Source organism: Bos grunniens, chromosome 7, assembly GCF_055505025.1.
Source record: "Bos grunniens cultivar Pamir isolate PY7600 chromosome 7, Bosgru_T2T1.0, whole genome shotgun sequence".
Lineage (NCBI taxonomy): Eukaryota > Metazoa > Chordata > Mammalia > Artiodactyla > Bovidae > Bos > Bos grunniens.
The window spans coordinates 5629371-5649563 of record NC_141171.1 but is presented as its reverse complement, the minus strand read 5'-3'; the positions used below and the strand labels follow the sequence as shown (position 1 = coordinate 5649563).

The following is a 20193-nucleotide window of genomic DNA, read 5'->3' as shown; positions in this document are numbered from 1 at the left end:
AAATGGCCCTTGTGCCTGGATGACCTCTAAGCCCCAGTGCCTTTGACATCAAGCTCTCTGGGCTCTCACAGAGGAGTGGCCCAGGTGTTCCCTCTGGCCCCCTGCAGGCCTCACCGTCTGGTCAGTGAGGGGTGGCAGGACGATGGTCTTCTCCATGGTGTTCATGACCAGCTTCCATAACTCCTTCAGCACCCGCTTCAGCACCGTCTTCTCACAGATTTTGGCAAAGAGAGTCAGGCTGGGGGCAAGGGATAGGTCTGAGAAAGGGCCCAGATGGTCCCAACCTGAGGAACCCCTTCCCCTCACTACATGGGCAAGGTGGGAAGGCATGCCATGGACATGCAAGAGGGTCCAGAGCCTGTACACAGACCCCAGGCGGTCTGATGGGGCTACAGTGTGTGACGCACAGCGGGAAGAGTGAACGGCAGCTGGACAGATCAGCAGGAGCGGGACTGGGAAGGAGCCTCAAAATCTAGGAGGAAGGCCTGGGCCTTAGCATGAGGGCAATGGGGGAGCTGTGGAGTGTTCAAGAGAGAGAGCCAGATTTTTCTATTTGAACGAATAGAGTGGGGGATGAACTAGAATAGGAAGGTTGGAGACGGGCTATGCAGGGGCTGGGGCCATGCTCAGGAGAAGAAGGGAATGCTAGGGAAGGGGACAACCTTGAGAGGGAAAACAACAGAGTTCATAACTGGCTATATGGGGTTGACAGAGGGTAATCTGTCATGATCCTTCCAACAACTTAGCCACCCTCCACCAAATCATCCTTCCCCCAACCCTAATGCTTCCTCTATCATTTTTTGAAAAAAATGAAGTGAAAGTGAACTGACTCAATAGACGTGGATTTGTGCAAACTCTGGGAGATGGTAAAGGACAGGGAGGCCTGGCATGCTGCAGTCCATGAGGTCGCGAAGAGTTGGACATGACTTAGTGACTGAACAACAGCAACCATCACTTTTCCCTACCTCCCTTCTTTCCTTTCTTCCATCCTCCCACCCATACATCCATATACCTATCCTCCAAACAGTTATTCATCCATCCAAATATTTACCCAACTCTCCATCCATTTATCCATCTGTCCATCCATCCTTTTATCCATATACTCTCCATATAGCTTTCTAAGCATTTTTCTTTTAATCCACTCATCCATCCACCCATCCATCCCTCATGGCTTTCACCATCCATTCATTCATACAAGTATTGACCCACTGATCCTTCCAATCATTACCCCACCCATCTTTCCATCTCTTCATGCCTCTGCTCACCCGCCCATCCAAACCATTCAACCACCACCCAGAAAGCATACCCTGACTATCCTCTCCAGGCCAGCCCCAAGGTTACTGAGGCCCCACCCAAGGAGCCCTCCCTTGTGGACCCTGGCCACCCAGCCTGGCTCACTTGCTATCCAGCAGGTCCATGATGGGTTGTAGCACATTGTCAGCATCCTGGGCCACACTGCTGCAGGCACTGGCTGGTACATTGCCTGTGCCTTTCACCTGGCTGAGGATGTCACCCATCTGCTTGACACAGTCTTCAATGTGCGGCTGGAAGCTGGGGACACAGAGAGGAGGACCTCAGATTAGACTTTCCTGGCCTCTGGAAGAAGGGCAGGATGAGGCTGATCTGTGGACCTTTTATCACCAGCATCAGAGAGCCATGGCATATAACAGGAGTGGGGTTTAATAGCAGAATTGGGCATCAGGCTAAGATATTTACTTGGGTTGTCTATTTCATCACATGGTCCTACTCAGGTACTACTGTTAATCATCTTTACCATCTGAGCTTCCCTGGTGGCTCAGACAGTAAAGAATCTGCTGGCAACTCAGGAGACCTGAGTTCAATCTCTTGGTGAGGAAGAGCCCCTAGCGAAGGGAATGGCAACCCACTCCAGTATTCCTGCCTGGAGAATTCCGTGGACAGAGGAGCCTGGTGGGCTACAGTCCATGGGGTCACAAAGAGTCGAACACGACTGAGTGATCAACACTTTCACATTGTTATCATCATCCCCACTTTATAGATGGTTAAACTAACATTCAGAGAAGTTAAACAACTCACCCAAGGCCACACAGTAGTAAGCAGGGAATCTAGGCTTGAACTCAGCTTTGTATAGCTCCTAAGGGCCTGAGGTCTTCGCCACTACATCTGCTGAGTCTCCAGATGCCCCAGGCTGGGGGCTGTCCCCTCCCTTCTGCTCCCAGCTCTGGAGATGCCCCCACCTGGTAGCAAACACCCGGCTGAGCTCATCCAAGACGTTGTTGAGTTTCACCTGTAGCTCCTTCAAGATGTCACTAGCCTCGGCATCCAGCTGAGGAGCGAGAAGGAACATCAGGTCAGGCTCATAGGGCATCCGCATGGATGGGGCATTTTCCCATCCAATTCAGGGGAAAGGAGCTAGAGAGGAAACTGAGGCTCAGACAGTTAAGCTGCTTGCTTGGGTCTGATGAAGTCGCTGAGCTGGAATTCATCAGGTATGAGTTCTGGGGCCTGTGGGGACATGGGGATGATAGTGACCCTGCCCAGACCCTGGCTCACCTCCTTCCCTCCCATGGCTTCGAACATCTTCTCCAGCTGAACTCTCAGCTGCTGAGTGTTGTTCATGAGGATGCAGGGCTGCAGATGGGAAAAGAGGAGGGAGTCAGGGCTTAGGACCTCTCCCCAGGGCCTCCCCCCAGGGCCTCCCTGACCCTCCCACTGCCAGGGACCTCAGATGGTTACAAGGTCTGTGTCTGGAGGAAGCTGGGGTCCCATAAGGTCATCTGAGCATGGAAGACAGCATTTGGGATCAGGTCCCTGGGAGTCCTGGGGGGATCTCTAGAGATCAAGAGGGGGAAGGAGAACTTCCCCTCTGGGTAGGCTGGACCTGGTGAGTCCAGAAGGGCTGGACCTCTGGGAGTAGCAGAAAGAGGCGTTTCTGTCACACACCAGTATTATTCTACATGGGCTCAAAACTTTGTAAGCTCACATACATACTCCCTGAGGACTTCATTCACAACAACCAGACGATGACACATTGAAGACATGTCCCCTCACCTGTAGATCCCCCTGGACTCATACAGCCAGACACAGAGACACGCACACACAGTTGGACATACATGCAGACACAGGTATCAGAGCCCAGGGAAGGATGCTCTGGGGGTACAAAATGGGCTTGGGGGAAAGAGGACAGGGACCCCCGCAGGTCACCACTTTCTCCTTCTCCTTGGAGCAGTAGGAAGCGAAGTCCTTGGAGATGATGTCTGCATACTGGAGGAGCACATTACTGATGGTCTGGAGGGGACACAGAGGGTGGGTGAGACAAGGGGCTGGGCTTGGTGGGCCCAGCAAGAACCGTTAGTGAGATCAGGGATGAACCTGAACCCCTACCAGCACCTAAGATGGACCACCGGGCTGGGCAAGTTCTCCACCCAGAACGTCCATCATGACAAAGGGGAGACACCACCAATGAAGATGATCGTTTCACACAGACATAGCTCCTCTTCAGAGCAACCCAGCAGTCATATTAACCTAACCCCAAGCATAAGCATAACTCAGTCCCAAATTGAATCCCAATTCCTATCTACAATCCTCAACTTTACCCCAGGTTAAAGTCAATCCAGCTGAACTTCAACCCCAGGTCAATGGCCCCAACCTTCAAACTCACCTCAGTACCTGCTCACATTCTATATAAATCCCAATACTCACTCCAAACTCAATGTCTGATTGAGTCCCAGTCCTAATAGTAACCCAAAAACTAACCCAAATCTCAATCTCACCCCTAACCCTGACCCCAGGTCCAAATTCAACTCCAACTTTAACTATGACCCTGACCTTAACCCCAACCTCAAACTCTCAACCCAAACCCTGATCCCAACTTCAACTCCAATCTCAATGACCTCAACCCTAACCTCAACCCAACCTCCAACCTCGAATCCCAACCCCAAACTCCAATGTCTATGGCATGACCAATCCCAACACTGGCATCAACCCCTACCTTAACACCAGTGATATCAACAACCCCAACCTTGACCTCAATCCCACCTCAACACCAACCCCGACTTTGACCCTATTCCATCCCCCACCTGGACCCCATCCACACCCCCAAACCTTGGCAAAGCGCCTCATGTAGTGCCCCACAATCTGGGGGTCAGGACACTCGAGTTTCTTGATGATCTCAAAGCTCTGATTGAGCTGGGAGAAGACATCCACCACAGAGCAGGAGAACAGGGCATGCTCTGAAGTCTGCTGGAACTGCATTGGAATGGAGGATGGAGAGAGGAGAGAGGTCAGAGCCAGATAGTCCCCACAGTCCAACCCTCCTGCTTTACAGGGAGAACCAGAATGCCCTGGGATGACAGTGAGATGGATAGTGGGCAAGGTGAACTCAGAGCCAAGCCTCAGAGGTGGATGCAGGGGGATGGGTCAGGCTTGATAAACTCTCATTCATTTGATAGAGGAACAAAAGACCCATCAACACTGTGAACAAGACAAAGATGGACATGTTTTCCAGAGACTGGTCTCATCCCAAGGGCAGTTTTGACCCCAGATTGGATCTCAATGGACCCCAGAAGTAGTGAGGCCACTGCGGGCAGACTGGAAGCTTGGTGGTGGATCAGTTTTCTTACCCCATCCTTCTTGTCCCTCTCCAGGGCTCCATGCAAGAAATCTCGGGACACTTCCTCATTCTCGTCCAGCCACTGGATGACAAAGGGCTCAAACCACCTGGAATGGACAGCCAAGATGGGGCCCTACCATCTCTTGTCTCCCTAATCCTCTGCTCAGACTCACCTATGGCCTGGGTGGCCACTCCCCAGCTCCCCTCCTACCTCACCTTGAAATGGACTGAATGACCATTGTCGGAGCAAGGCCCAGACATGTGGGATCCTGGTGCATAAACTGCCTTTGGGCAAGTGGGTTTATTCTCTGAGATCCTGATATAGCACACAGTAGGTCCTGGTAAATGGTGACCATCCCACTCTCCAACAGAGCCCAAGAGTCAGATGTCCCGAGTTCAAATCCTGGCTCTGTCACTAATTGGACATCATCTTGGGCAAATCCTTCAGTATTTTATCCTCTATTTTTCAATCTACAAAGTAGAAATGACAATACTCCTATCTCATAGAATTGGCAAAAGGATTAAAGGAGAAAGAACAAGTGGGACTGCTCAGCATGGTTCCTGGATCTTCTGATCATTAACTATCTGGCTAGAGAAGTCCATAGTTCAAAAGCTGAGAATGGAGAACACTGGGATTGTACCTCACTTGTGCCCCCCTGATGCCCAGGAAGCTCTGAGGAGGTCAACTCTCCTGCCCGGGACCTCAGTCTAGCTGTCTGATGCCCAGGGAACTCTGAGGACATCAACTCTCCCGCCCGGGACCTCAGTCTAGCTGTCTGATGCCCAGGGAACTCTGAGGACATCAACTCTCCCATATGGGACTTCAGTCTAGCTGTCAGCACTACAGTTCTGGCTTGGGCTCAGGACAGGGGACTTACGCAGGATACTCAGGCACTCGGTCCTTAAAGGCAGGCAGCTCAGCCACATACTCATTGTAGAGCCATTTGACCTTGAAGTGGAGGTTCATGTAGTCGGCACTCTTGCACAGGCGATGCTTATCATGCTCTGGTGGGGAAAGCAAGGGGGCAACTTAGCCGGAGGTGTCTACCTCTCTCTGCTTTGGCAGTGCCCACTCTGGCCATCACTGAGGTCTGACCTCCAATATGAGGGACCAGGGGAACTCACAACCTTAGTAGGGACACTGAGGCACAGCTAACCGCTGTTTCCAGGCTGGGAGATGTAGGGGTTGGGGTCACTCACCCTCCATTGCATACTTCATATCCTGGGCAAACAGATTCCACATCACTTCAGCGCTGATTTTACCCACGTTCAACTCCTGGGGAAACCTAGTGAAGGTCATAAAGTATGAAACCTTGGCGGACAGAAGCAGATCGGCTGCTTTGGCCTTCCCAGTCCTAGAGGGTAGTGTGGGACAGGCAAGGGGTCTGGATTCAAGTTCATTCATAGCCACTGACTTGCTAAGTGACTCTGCACTGAGGTCTGCTTCTCTCTGAGCCTCCACCTACCCATCCCTCCATTCATTCGTTACCCCACTCATCTATCTGTCTACCCATCCATTCACCCACCCATCTGTCTAGTCACCGATCCTCCCATCTCACCACCCATCTATTCCTGCATCCATTCCTTTACTCACCCAACCATCTGTCCACCAATCTATTCATCCATCCACCTATTAATCCATCTGTTTATCCATCCAGCCATCTGTCCATCCATCTATTCATTCACCCATCCATTCATCCACCTGTGTATATATCCATCTATTCATCTATCCATCTCCATTCACCTGTCCATATATCCCTTCATCTGTCCACCCTTTGGTCCATTCATCCAAAATCCCTGATCTTAACTTAATATTTAAGTAACCAAGAGATGCTGGCACTCCAGAGTCAGGAGCCCTTCTAGCATTCACCTCAGGGAGCAAGAAAACACAATAGCTCACTCAGTTAACACAGATGAAAATTCTACAGACATGTAAAGCCACAAACCAAAACTGTGCGCACATTCATACATAATTACCCAATTCACATCACATATTAAAGTACACAACTGTACACAAATAACAATTAAACCCACAGACCTCAACGATACAGAAAATTACATTCACACATGTAAGAGATAATGCAATGTACATGCAAAAGATTTAGCAGAGTATCTAACACACAGGGAATCCTCGAGCAACACTATTGTTATTTATGAACCTACAGACACATAAAATTATATATATATATGTACACACTGTTACACACATCAACACATAGAAAATACATGTCTGACTAGACCAGTGGTTGTGTATATATGCACAATTCTGTTTGCAAATTATGCTGTATTTCATCCATGCACAACCACGTGCACAGCTGCCCCCATATACACATTTCGTATATAATTAGATAGGGTTGCCTTTACACACAAGACACAAAATTGTGACACACATTCATGACGACCTCCAGATAATTAATTACACAGACACAGAACTCACTGGTTGAGGCAGGGAGTGTACGAATTTTTGTCTTCCTCAATGATGGACACTATGAGAGTGATCAGCTTGGACCAGAAGTCGAGGTTCTTGATGCTGGGGCCTTGTTCCTCTGGGGGAACTTCCCCCTTCTTGGCCTGGAAAGAACAGTGGGGATGTTGGTCACAAAGGGTTCAGGGGTAGGGAGCTCAGACAGTTCATTATTGAGGGGCAGGAGGTTAGGGAGGAAGGGCCCAACTAACATGTGTATGATTCAGGTGGGAGGTCTTCTTGAAAAAGGAATTAAACTCATGTAAACTGGCCTCAATGGACATGAGTTTGAGCAAACTCTGGAAGACAGTGGAGGACGGGGAAGCCTGGCATGCAGCAGTCCATGGAGTCAAAAAGAGTCAAACACGACTTAGCGACTGAACAGCAACAACAAAACAGGCCTCAAGAGAGCTCATGTCCACACAGCTCACGAAGCTTAATTAGACTCATAAGAATAAGTGGAACTGAATTTAGTTGAACAAACTCAAGCCCACTAAACCAAACAGAATCGAAATAAATGCAAATCAGGACTACTTAGGTTAACAGATGGCACTTCTCAGAGTTAATTCAGTGGAACAGGGCCAGTTACACTGAATGAATAGAATTAAACTTAACAGGATTGAATTAAACTCAGATGAATCCAATTGGATTGAACCTAACCAATGTGCCCAAGATCAACATCAATCTAAATCAAAATAATGGAAATATACCAACTTGAACTCAATCCAACCTAAAGTAATCTAATTCAATTCAACCCAAGTCAACCCAATCCAACTTCACCTGCTTAGCCTAACATACTCAGGCCAACTCAATCCAACTTTGGTCAATCAATGGAAACGAGAAAATATTGGTAGATAAACTCAACTGAAATAAGTCCGACTCAACTGAACTCAACTATACCTAATCCAACAGCCAAGCTCATCCTAACTCAAGCCAATTCAACCCAGTCAAGAACAATTTCAAATAAAACTAACTGGAAATGAATAAATTTTTACTCAACTCAGTCCAACTTGGTGATGCTCACCTGATTAGCCTAGAGCAATTTTAACTTAAGTCAAGTGAATAGAAATAAACAGACCTAAACTGATTATTATATTAATAATTGAACTAAACCAAATCCAGTTTAATCTACTTCATCCCAACCCAGTTAAGAGCTACTTGATTTCAACTCAAGTCATCTGAATGTAAATGAACGGAATAAAAGAAAATTGAGCGGAATTCAGCGTCTGTGTTATCTCGTATCAGAAGCCCAAGCTGATGGAAGGGCTCAGCTCCCACAGCCTCTTGTGATTTCTCCATCCCAATGCTAATAACTCCGGTTGTAAATTTCCAATTTATACACTTTCCCCCCAATAGACTATAAACTCCTTGAAACCTCATTGACAATCCTGGGATATTATATGTGTAATCAATGTGTTGAAAGATCTCAAATAGATAAATAAATACTCAAATAAATTGAGTTCAAGACTGAACTGAAGAAATTCAATTCAACTCAACATTTATTGAACAGGTACTCTATTGCAGGCACATTGTACTATGCCAGACTCAACTAAGTTTGTGCTCAGACACTTCAGTCATATCTGGTTCTTTGTGATCCCACAGACTGTAGCCTGCCAGGCTCCTCTGTCCATGGGATTTCCCAGGTAAGAATACTGGAGTGGTTTGCCATTTCCTCCTCCAGGGGATCTTCCCAACCCAGGGTTTGAACTTTTGACTCCTGCGGCTCCTGAATTGGCAGGCAGATTCTTTACCACTGAGCTACCTGGGAAGCCCCTAAAACCAAACTGATTGAGCTCCTACTGTGTACCAGATGCTAAGTACTTAACTATACTTTATCTAAAGCTTGCATCTCATTGAATTTCCTCCTCAGTCCTGAGGTGTGGGTTTATGACTCCATTTTACAGGGGAAGATACGGAGGTTGAGAAGAGTTAAATCACTTGGGAAGTGAGACTCAGACCAGGGTCTAGTTGGAGCCCCCTGGTCCCCTCTGCCTCATCTGGGGTTCTCACCGGGTCAGTCTGGTACTCTCGACTATAGAGTTCATGACAATTGTTGAAGATGTACTCATAAGTAGAGTTGAGGCAGGCTTTCACACAGTCCTTCACCACCTGGCTGGCTCGGGGTGGGCTCTGGAGTTCTTGTACCTGGAGGGAGGAGGAAGGGAGAAGGGTATGGTTGTGCAAAATTGGGACAGGAGGTACCTAGAAAGTGGCTACAGGTGGATCTATGTTTAAGGAAATGATGTAGCAATATGGAAGCACAGGGTCACTGAGAAAGGGCCCTGCTTTCCAGATGAAATGTTACTTGTTTAGGACCTAACAGTCCTGGAGTATCCTTCTCGGAGAGCTAATGGAACTAGGTCCCCTTACCTACCTTCATCCGAAAGAAGGTGATGCTGGTGAGAAGGTCCACAGTGGATTTGAGGTCTTGGAGTCTCTCTGGGCTGCTGGCTGGGAAGTTATTCTATGGAAGGGAGGTGGAGTTATGGAAGAAGGCTAGGGGTTAATGGGAGATCATGTTTTAGGGGAGACACAAGAGCCTCCAAGTTTCAAGAGGTGTGTTAGGGGCAATTGAGAACATCTTGAAGTATCTGGGGGTATCTTCTTGGATGTACTAAATGTGCTGAGCAGGTGCTGCCCACAAATGTGCACATGTGTTGGAGGAACACATTCCACATGTTAAGATGGGCCCTCCGATATGCATGCTTGCTGGCAGCAGTCTCCTCCAGGCACACACATGCATGTGCTGAGTGAATCGTCATACGTGCACTTCTCACCCGATACATGGAGAGGTCTATCCGCAGGGAGTTATGCAGCTGGTCCAGGAGCTTCACAAAGCGCTCTTTCTGAGGAGGCAGAGGTGGAGGAAGAGGTTGGGCAAAAGCAGGGACTTGGGGATCAAGCGCACCAGCCAAAGTTGGCTGACATATTGGCTAAGAGGTTGCTATATACTCAAACACCCCATCCACTGTTGAACTGACCCCTCATAACATCCATTTCCATTCAACACAGGGGCAAATTTAGGCTCAGAGAGGGGAACTGAATGGTGCAAAGTCACACAGCAAGTGAGGTCCAGACTGGGGATCTGGGAGTCACATGAGGTCTGACCAGCACAGGGTCAAGCTCTCCCTTATCTCTAGGCTCCTGGAACTGACCCCAAAGTTGGAGGCGGCGAAGCGGTCAGAGGCAGACACGTTGGTGGAGGCGGTGGTGTGAGCATAATAGGCGTTGATGTTGGCAAGCAGGGTGCTCATGACGGCAGGCACCCCAGGACACATGTACTTGGACGAGAGGCAGGCAAAGTGGCTGGTAGGAGGGAATGGGAAGCACTGGGCCTGGTGTCCAGACCCCAGAATACCTCCAAGACAGCCCCCAACCTCGCAAACCATCCCCTTACCCTCTGCTTGATTCTGCCCTGAGTTTCTGTCTCTTCTCTGAACTGCCCTATCTCTGCCTCCATCTCCAGCTCTCATCCTTGTCACTCAGGTTCCCACCAATGACACTTCCCTAGCCTCCAGGAAAATTACAGAACCCCGACCACACTCATCTTCTCCCTGGATTTCCCTCCCTTCCCAAGAGCCCCTTCCACCCCAGACCTGCCAGTGGCCTCTTAGTAACCATCCCTCCACCCCGCCACGCTTCCTGCACCTCACGTCCACCTCAGTCTGCAGCCTTACGTCATGGCTTGGTAGATGGACTCGACGCCGTAGCGCATGGCAAATTCATCTACAATCTCCTGGGCTGTCTCATCATAGTAAACTTTCCAGGCGTCATCACCCTTGGCATCTGGGATCTTCACGACCCCATTGTTCTGCACGTCTGTCACGAAGTGGAACAGGTTCTGCCACCACAAGGGAGAAGGTGTCATCGAGAGTATAAGGGGACACAAAGGGTCAGGGATCCCAGGTAGAGGGCAACTTACCTCATTCACTGATCTGTTTACTCACTAATTCATTCATCCACCACCCACCCATCCATCCAACTACCCCAAATTTCAGTTATCCCTCATCCATCCTTCCAACAGTTCAACTACACACCCATCCATCTGTACGTCTGGCCATCCAGCCACCTACCCACCCATCCATCTCGCTATCCATCTATTCATTTACCCATCAATACAACAACCCCAAAACCCACCTGTTCACGTATTCACTCTTTCAATAATTCAACCGCACATCCATCCATCCCATACGTTTACCCACAACTTCACTGTCCATCTATAATTCATCCTTCTACCCATCAACCAGCAATCCACCCATCTATCACTCACCTGTCTGTGCACCCACACATCCACCCACCTACCTCAAAACTCTCCCATCCACACACCTATACTTCCAGTAGTTGAACCACACATCCATCCACCCACCCTTCCTTCCATCCATTTGTCTATCCACTCACCTACCTACCCACCATTCCAACAACCCCCAAATTCACCTCTATACTCAAACTTTCCTCTAACTAATTCAACCACACATCCTTCTATCCCATCTAACTACCCATTCAGCTTAATCTCTCCATTTAATAATTTATCAACCCATTCAACCATCTATCCTATCTATCCACCCATCAATTTATTTATCCATCCATCTTTCCATCCATCATCCATCTGTCCATCCATCTACTCACCCATCTATCTATCCAACTGTTTCCAATTCACCAATTCAATTCATCTGTACTTCCAACAATTCAACCACACATCCATCCACCCATCCTTTCATCTTTTCACGCACTTTTTATCCACTCAGCACTCCTTCACCCATTCAATCAACACACTGAGTTCTCTCCAGGAACCCCCAGGCAGTTAGAAGAGACAAACCTTGGCACAAAGAACCTAACTGTGAGTGTTCAGGGCTGAGACAGATGGAAGACCTGGAGTTTGCTGGTGGGGGTCCATTCCCCTTCCCAGAGGAGAGGGGCCTGAAGATGGAACCTGATTGATGGGGAGGAGTTTTCGGAGCAGAAAGAATGGCATGGGGGACAGTCTTAGAGGCCCAGAGGAGTGTGGGTGGTGTGGTCAGAAAGAGGAAGAAGCAGCTGGGGCAGGTAGGAGTGGTGAGTGGAGGGAACGTGGGGGATGAAGGTGGACTCCAAAGGCAAGGTGGAGCAGCGGGCCTCACCTCGTGCAAACAGGTGTACTGGACGTGGTATGGAGCCACCTTCTCTTCACCTTTGATCTCCACACTGATGTGCAGCCGGATGGCACCTGACACAGCAGATTTGTCAGTCCGCTTGTCTGCAGAGCAGAAATGATGGCAGTGTCGGAACTATAGCCCCGGGCTATTTTCACATATGCCTAACTACAGGCCTCCCAGACTCCTTGATGAGACCTAGGAGTTTCTCCTTAGATTGGCTCCCTAGACTTGTGTCTCTCCCATTAGACTAGAATTCTTAAGCCCTGTGTCTGCCTTCTAACTAGGATCCCAGATCTTGCTTCCTCTCCCAGATTAAATGCCTTGGTCTGCATCTCCTTCTTTATACTCAGAGCCTTGCTTCTTCCTGAGGCTGAGCTCTCAGACTCTGTCTTCCTCATCAGATCAAGCTCCCCAGAATCTACTTATCCTCTTAGACAGGATTCCTGGATCTGTGCCTCTTTCCTCAGACTACTGTCTTCAGGTCTTGCTTCCTGGCTCCCCCATCAGAATGGGAGATCTAGATTTCCTCTAACCAAACTAAGAAGTTCCAAGACTCTGCTCACCCCTCTCAGACTGGGGTTCTTCCTCTGCCCTTGGTTTGGGCTCACAGATCCTACTCATCTTCCTAGAGTTCTTGGGTTTATGGCTCCCGCTCTCAGATTAGGAATCCCCAAATCCACCTCTTCCCTCTTCCCTTATGCTGGATTCTCAAAGTTCAATTCCCCTTCTTAGTTTAGATGCCTGGCTCTGTGCCTCTCTCCTTGCACTAGGATCCTCTGGTCTTGTTTGTGCCTCCCGCATCAGAATGGGATATGGAGATTCTGCCCCTCCCTCAATCTCCCAAACTGAACTAAGAGACGCCTAGGTTCTGCTCACCCTCTCAGCCTGGGGGCTTCCTGCTCCTATCAGACTGGGCTCACAGACTCTGCCTTCCTCATCAGATGGGGCCCCACTGACCCTGCCCCCTTCATTAGACTGGGCTCCTAGACTAACTCCTCCGGACACTGTCTCTTCCCTCCAGCCAGGCTCCCCACTTCGGCTGGGACTCCCCCTACCCTGCCCCCCACCGAACCCCACCCTTGCTCACCCAGGTTGTACCACACGTCCATCTCGCCACTGAGTGTCCGCACCTCGATGATCGTCTGACCCAGGAAGTCATCGGATTCCCTTTTGAACCGCTGCTTCACGCGAGATTTGATATCGTCGTCCTCATCCCAGACGCGCACCTTGATTCGGTCTGAGGAGTTGTGGCATTCACTGCAGAGGGGAGGAGGAGGTCAGGGCAGGATTCTTGAAGCTGCCCCCCTCCATCCCCGCCGCCTTCAGCTGCCCCCATAGGAAGCTCCGTATGGGGGGCCCCAGCCAGACACTTACAAGTGAAAGTTCTCCTCCCACACGGGGTTCAGGTTTCCATAGATGGTTTTTGTCCGTTTCTTGGTCTTCCCAACCTGGACGGTGACATAGGGGTCACTGGATCCCGTCTTGTCCTTTGCCTGCAACCCCTGGGCACAGACCACTGGAAGACACACAAAACAAATATAAATGTGGGCTCCAGGAGTAGGCAGGCCAAGAACAGTCTCGCCCACAGGCTCCGCAGGGAACCCCTGTGACGAGGACTGAGGGCTTTGCTCTGGCCACAGGAGCCGTAAGCATACCCACTGCGCATGCGCGACGTGCTCGCGCTTTAACAACCCGGGGAAACCTCACCCGGTGAAGGTGAAGGTGCCCCATGGTCACCCCTGGGGCGGGTCATTCTCATGCATATGCTCTACACAGCCCCCATAAAGTCCCCAGAAGGATTGAGCCGTCAGTTGCCCACAGTATGACCCGATTGGCATCCTCCTCTGAGCTTCTTACCTCCCTATTCCCAAATTGAGGGAGGGTCTGGAAGTCCTGCTTAACTACTTGTTTAAATCCTTCCTGCTGGCATCTCCCACTCCATCCAAGTCTCCATCTCCCACTGGGACTTTCTGGGACAGCATCCCGGATACCCATCTGCCCTGAAATCCTCATCTTGTCATCTGTTTCCCGGAAAATCCCAAGGAGGATGAGGAACGGATAAATACCACAAGGCCCCGGCCCCTGGGAAGGACCTCTCAGGTCTGGGAGCTCAATACTGCCCCCTTAGTGGTTGCATGTGTCCACTACATCGCTTGCTAGGTGGCACCCCGCGCGCATGCTAAATCGCTTGTCATGTCTGACTCTGCGACTCTATGGACTGTAGACCTCCAGGACTGTAGCCCTACATCCCCTCTGTCCATGGGATTCTCCAGGCAAGAATACTGGAGTGGGTTGTCATGCCCTCCTCTAGGGGGTGTTCCCGACCCAGGAATCAAACTTGCATCTCTTATGTCTCCTGCATTGGCAGGCAGGTTCTTTACCACTAGAGCCAGTTTGTAGGACTTATTCCCTCCTGGTGTCACTTCCCAGTATTCCTGGGTGCTTCCTGGGTTCACCTCCCAGATAAACTGCTTGCCCTCATCTCTTCTTCAGGTCTGGTTCTAGCGTCTACCAACCGAGATACACCTAGAAATCGTTTCATGCACACACGTTTGGAGATATGCCCAACTGTGGGCACAAACACGTACACACAGCCATGAGAAAGTCAGGGAAACCCTCAGATATGTGTAGCAAAGGGAAGGAAGGAGCGTGGGAGGGACCGCAGGAGGCTAAGATGGAACCCCGTGGCAGCCCCTCCCCCACTCCGAGGCCTCACCAGTGATGCTGATCTTGGCCGACCACTTGGATGTTCCGTCCAGCACGCTCTGCTTGACTGCCTTCATCTGTTGCGTGTGTGCAGTCTTGGTCACCGCGAAGATCTCCTGGATGAGCTCGAAGATCTCGGGCTTGTTGCGCTCCCGGATCTTCATGCGGTCCTTGAGCACCATGATGATGTTCTGCGTCCGGTCCTCCGCCCCGTGCTTGGAGCTCTTCTCCGCCGCCCCTGAGGATGGACGCAGACAGGCGTCATCTTACACAGTGCACCCCCTCCCAGAAGCGACAGCCCGGATTCTCATTCCAGGGCTTCCTCGTCCCTTGTCACGGATACGGGGTTCAGGTGAGTCACTGCCCCCAAGCTAGAGTGCGTGCTCAGTTGTGTCCGACTCTTTGAGACCCTATGAACTGTAGTCCGCCAGGCTCCTCTGTCCATGGGATTTCCCAGGCAAGAATACTGGAGTGGGTGGCAATCCACGTTTTCCTTCTCCAGCGGATCTTCCAGACACAGGGATCGAACCCCAGTCTCCTGCATTGGCAGGCAGATTTTTTTTACCACTGAGCTACTTGGGAAGCGCTCAAGAGATACCAGAGCTCCTACCAGCTCTCTGAATTCTCCCCCAAACAGGCCTTTCCCTCTAAAGTTCCCACCCTCTGTCTTAGCCCCTCCTCTCCGCGGGAGTCCCCTCCTGCTCTGACCCCAGCCCTCGCCCAGTACCCCCCCTTCTCTTACTCTTCTGCCCAACTTGAGTCCTCTCTGTCCTTTGAGTTAACCCTAACCATAATCCATTTTTCTCCGTGAAAAAACCTCTACCTCCCATTAAGCCCACCCCTTGTACAGTTTATTCGCTTCCCAGGTGGCGCTAGTGGTAAAGAACCCTCCTGCCAAACGTGGAGAAGGGCATGGCAGCCTACTCCAGTATTCTTGCCTGGAGAATCTTCATGGGCAGAGGAGCCTGGCGGGCTGCAGTTCGTGGGGTCACAGAGAGTCGGACACAACCGAGCACGCACGCGCATCCTTCCTTAGTGTACCGTTTAGCTCCTCCCTGAGTCCTGCCCCACCCCTCTAGGACCTCCTGCACTTCTCCCTTCCCAATACCCCCCAACACTTCCCAGCAGCATAGCTCCGCCCCGCCCCGCCCCTCGTCAGAGCCCCGCCCCTATCCTTAACAGTCCCTCCCCTTGGTCTCCGCTCCGCTCCCGCCAGCGTCCAGCACTCACGCTGCAGACAGTCTGCATTGAGCAGGTCCTGGCACTTCTCGTGGCACTTGACACCGCACTCGGTACAGCGCATGCCCTGCCGCGCGATGCCCCACAGCAGTCCCTCACACTCGTAGCAATAGGTGGGTGTGGTAGCCGTCCACACCTCGAAGTTGTGTGGCGTCGTGCACGAGATGGGGTAGATTAAGGCTTGCAGGGTCTTCTTGTAAACGTGATTTTTCTGCGGGGGAAGCAGGGCATGTGACATAGAGCCCTAACCTGGGGGCACTGGCTTCTTCCCTCTCCCTCTCCGCCTTCCACCTCCTCGGCTTGCTGAGTACGGTAAAGTCCCCGTCCCTCCCCCACCTCCACAGTGTAGGAATCCACGGTTTCTGTGTATAGACTACGCTGCTGTGTTGTCGAATTCTGTAAAGTGAGGAGTGCCTGTCTCTGCCACACCCCACTTCCTTTCCTCCAGGAGCCCCCAGCCCAGTCCACCCTCCAATCTGGGGAAAAGAGCCCCATGTACCAGCTCTTCGTTGTTCAAAGTGCTGGATGCCAAGGCGGAGGTGATGCCTGCTTTTCTGGACTGGACAAGGGACTGGAAACAGGGAAGTCACCGAGGGAGTCAGAAGGGTCCATTGACACCCAGGGTTATCACCGCAGGCAGAATCCACGGTTTGAGGCCACCAACCACCGATTCAGGTCACAGCCACAAACAGGAAACAGGTTACAGCAGTGAGAGCAAAAATGGCAAAAAAAAAAAAAAAAAAATTGGGAAGTAACAGAAGCTCCAGGTTAGAAGAGACCCTGGAAGGGGAGCAGCTCCACATCTCTGACTCAGCCATCCCTCACCACAATGGACCAGACTAGGGAACTACACTTGGCCGTGGTCACCAGCCACAGAACAAAACCACCAGCCACAGCATGAACCAAAGTGGGGAGTCACCTGCTTTCTTCCCACCAGTGAACTGTATGTAGTACATGGCAAGGCTCCCTCCCCAGAACCCATGTGCTGGGGGCCAGCTGGAAGATCCCAGTGCGGGGTGGGGGCCTGGGGAGGATATTCAAGGGCCTGGGTCACCGTCACTCACCATGGCCTGAAGTGTCCAGGCAGCACGCAGAATAGAAATCAGATCACATTAGTCTCAGAGAATGCCTGGCCAGCCCCTAGCCCCAGGTCTGCCATGGGCAGTTGTACAGGTTGAGCACTGCCTGAGGCAGGGCTGCTCTGTTGGGGGAGGGGAGGGCACAGGCGCTCACCAGGTCGCTCACGAGTGGGATCGGCTTCCTCTTGCGGATGTCCGGCATGCTATCAATGATGATGAGACCACCGCCAGGGCTGCAAGACATCCAGGAATGTCAAGGGCCCAGGGAAGTCCCCCTTCCTTCAACAGACATTATCTTAGCCCTGGGGAGGATACCTGATCTCCCCAGATACTAAGGGTTGAATTATGTCTCCTCGAAAGATACATTGAAGACCTAACCCCCAGTATCTCAGGATGGAACCTTATTTGGAAACAGAGTCATTGCAGGAGTAATTAGTTAAGGCAAGATCATACTGGAGTAGGATTCATTCCTAATTCAATGTAAGTGGTATCTTTATAAGAAGAGAGACACACGAGGAGGAGACGGTGGTGTGATAACAGGGGCAGAGACTGGAGTGACTCGTTTACCACACAAGGAATACCAGGGACTTCCAACAACTAACTACCAGAAGCTAGAAAAGCAAGGATTCTCCCCTACAGATGTCAGTATGACCCTTGCCAACGCTGGTTTTGGAATTCTGGCCTCCAAGAACCACAAGAGGATAAATGCTGTTGCTTTAAGGGCCCCGTTCGTGGCAGTTTGTTACGGCAGCCCTAAGAAACAAAGACACTGGGCCTCAACTTCCTGGTCTGAGGAATGGGGAGATGCAGTTGCCCACATTTAATGAAAATTCGAATTAAGGCAAATCTAAATAAAAATATATTTAAGAAATCAATGAAAACTTTATGCTCAAAATTGGAAATATATGTGCATATTTAAAGTCTATCCTGGAAGAAGGGACTTCAAAGCCCATGGGAAGGAGGAAACAGGAAATGATATGTGTGCTATTTCCTCTCTGCTGCTTTGGCATAGCTGGTGAATTGGAATGAGGGCTGTGGCAGATGCCTGGCGGCAAGTCCAAATTCACTTTACTGAGAGACTAATCCCGGAGACAATTCAGGTGTGGTTACTCTCCTGAATGTTCCCACTGGCCAATGAGAGTGAGCCTGCGGCCAATGACACCAGGACAAGCCCTGGGGTGCTATTCATGTACCAGCACTCCCTGAAGGATCAGACAGAGGCTTGGAGACGTCTGAACTCTGTCTCTGCTTGGCTGCTTCCCCTGCCTGGCCCTGCCTGTGAGGGAAGCGCTCTTGAGAGCGCTTCCTGCATAAATCATGCACACAGGAGCCCCACTTTCAGACCCTGCTTCCAGGGCTCCCCACCTGGGACACTTGCCCACCTGGGAGTCACAGCTTCAAAGTCTGTACCAGGGAAAGTAGTAACCCTCCAGCTGCCATTTAAAATATTAGTGTAATTTACAAACATCTTTCACATCCTCTAACCACACTTAATCTCCCCAGGCATTAAGGGTTGAATTGTGCTGGAATGCACAAATGCTGAAAAAGCACCCTGGAAAATCAGTAACTTAAGAAACTAGACATGAAAAATGTTCCATGTAAGAACAACTAGTGTCATCAAACAGCCAGCAACTGTAGCAAAAATCTGAGAAATGCAGAATTGAAGCAAAAAATTCACTCCAAGGTTGCAGCTGTATCATGCAGGAAGTGGATTTCTTCTTTACCTTACATTTTGTCTAGGGGGAAATGGTCTTGAATTATATGAGTGGCTTGGGCAAGACCTTTCTGGACTCAGTTTTCTCGTCTGTAAAATAGGGGTAGTGGGCCCCCCATGGGTTCATTGTGAGGATTTGATGTGTTACTGTCTTTGGCTCATGCTGGACTTGAGTGTCTTATGACAGTGGCTACATTATTTCACTCATGCTCAATCTGTCTCCTGTCTAAATGGAATCTCTCCCTGCTCTGGTTGGGCTGAGGCTATGGTGCAAACCAGCCTCAGGCTCTGGATTCAAAACTTCCTCTTTCTCCCCACCAAGATCCATTACTCACCCGCCTTTGAACCACAGGGACTTGGACATTTCTCCTTCTCCCCGGGCCTGCAGGACAGATAGATAGAGTCGGTGTGGTTGCCCCTTCCCAGGGCAGCACAGGTACCACACCCACAACCGTCTCCCCTTTGCGCTGGGAGTCACAAAGCCTGGGTCCTAGTCCCCACTGTGTATCCTTAGGGAGCTCACTGACTTTTTCTGGGCCTCAGTTTATCCATCTGTAAAATGAGAAGAAAGGAGATACTCTCTGCCACCAACTGCAGTGAACTTTAGTCCCCTTGTCTGTGAAAATGGAGGGTTTTTTGAGCATCATCTCAAGCAACAGCTCATGCTCTGTAGTCCTGGAATTCTTAGAAGCTGGCTCAACATTCATAAGAGCCTGTCATTTGATTATGTCACCTAATTATTTGATCTCATGACCCAGGGCCTTTGTACAAGCTGCACTACCTCTCTGTATGCTTTCCCATCTTCATTCTCAACCAGCCTCCATCTATCATTTAGGTCTCAGCTAGACCCAAAGTCAACACCTCCCGCCATGCAACTAAAGGGTGGCATCATGGGGTCAGGGAGAGGGGGCGACGGGCAGGGCAGGGAGAATGGTCTGGCACTTTCTCCTGAAATACTGTTAAAGTACTTTGACTATCACTTCACTTTAAGTATCATCTCCTTCCGTAAGTTTTCCTAATTGCCAGATTAGCTTTATGCCCCTTCTATGAAACCCAGAGGTCCCACTCATGTTTATTTTTTCTTGTCATATTATTAGTTTCATTACAAGGGTAGCTGCTGCATTTTTTCATTTCATTTGTTGACTTAGGGAAAGTTAGTCAATAGCCTTTTCACAGCATATTCTTTGCTACTCTTTGAATCTAGAGCCATGGGAGTGTATAGTAAAAGAAAATTCTATTGCACAACTGATAAGAAATTTGACTTGAAA

General features: G+C 50.1%; 1 protein-coding gene across 6 annotated transcripts in view; it reads right to left on the bottom strand.

The window, feature by feature from the left end:
- UNC13A (unc-13 homolog A) overlaps nt 1-20193 on the bottom strand; it is a 68122-nt gene that overhangs the window by 16960 nt on the left and 30969 nt on the right. For 5 of the 6 annotated variants that reach the window (XM_086408485.1, XM_086408488.1, XM_086408487.1 and 2 more), the window contains 23 exons: nt 19261-19307; nt 17366-17444; nt 16632-16703; nt 16124-16343; nt 14904-15131; nt 13562-13703; nt 13275-13444; nt 12173-12288; nt 10733-10896; nt 10211-10361; nt 9833-9901; nt 9430-9519; nt 9066-9200; nt 7029-7162; nt 5792-5877; nt 5470-5596; nt 4602-4698; nt 4084-4227; nt 3184-3267; nt 2533-2610; nt 2217-2305; nt 1399-1551; nt 115-238 (listed from right to left, as the gene is read on the bottom strand). In XM_086408485.1, the coding sequence (XP_086264611.1) occupies nt 115-238; nt 1399-1551; nt 2217-2305; nt 2533-2610; nt 3184-3267; nt 4084-4227; nt 4602-4698; nt 5470-5596; nt 5792-5877; nt 7029-7162; nt 9066-9200; nt 9430-9519; nt 9833-9901; nt 10211-10361; nt 10733-10896; nt 12173-12288; nt 13275-13444; nt 13562-13703; nt 14904-15131; nt 16124-16343; nt 16632-16703; nt 17366-17444; nt 19261-19307 (2799 nt within the window). The remainder of the gene's footprint in view (nt 1-114; nt 239-1398; nt 1552-2216; nt 2306-2532; nt 2611-3183; nt 3268-4083; nt 4228-4601; nt 4699-5469; nt 5597-5791; nt 5878-7028; nt 7163-9065; nt 9201-9429; nt 9520-9832; nt 9902-10210; nt 10362-10732; nt 10897-12172; nt 12289-13274; nt 13445-13561; nt 13704-14903; nt 15132-16123; nt 16344-16631; nt 16704-17365; nt 17445-19260; nt 19308-20193) is intronic. The other variant, XM_086408486.1, reaches the window with a different exon arrangement.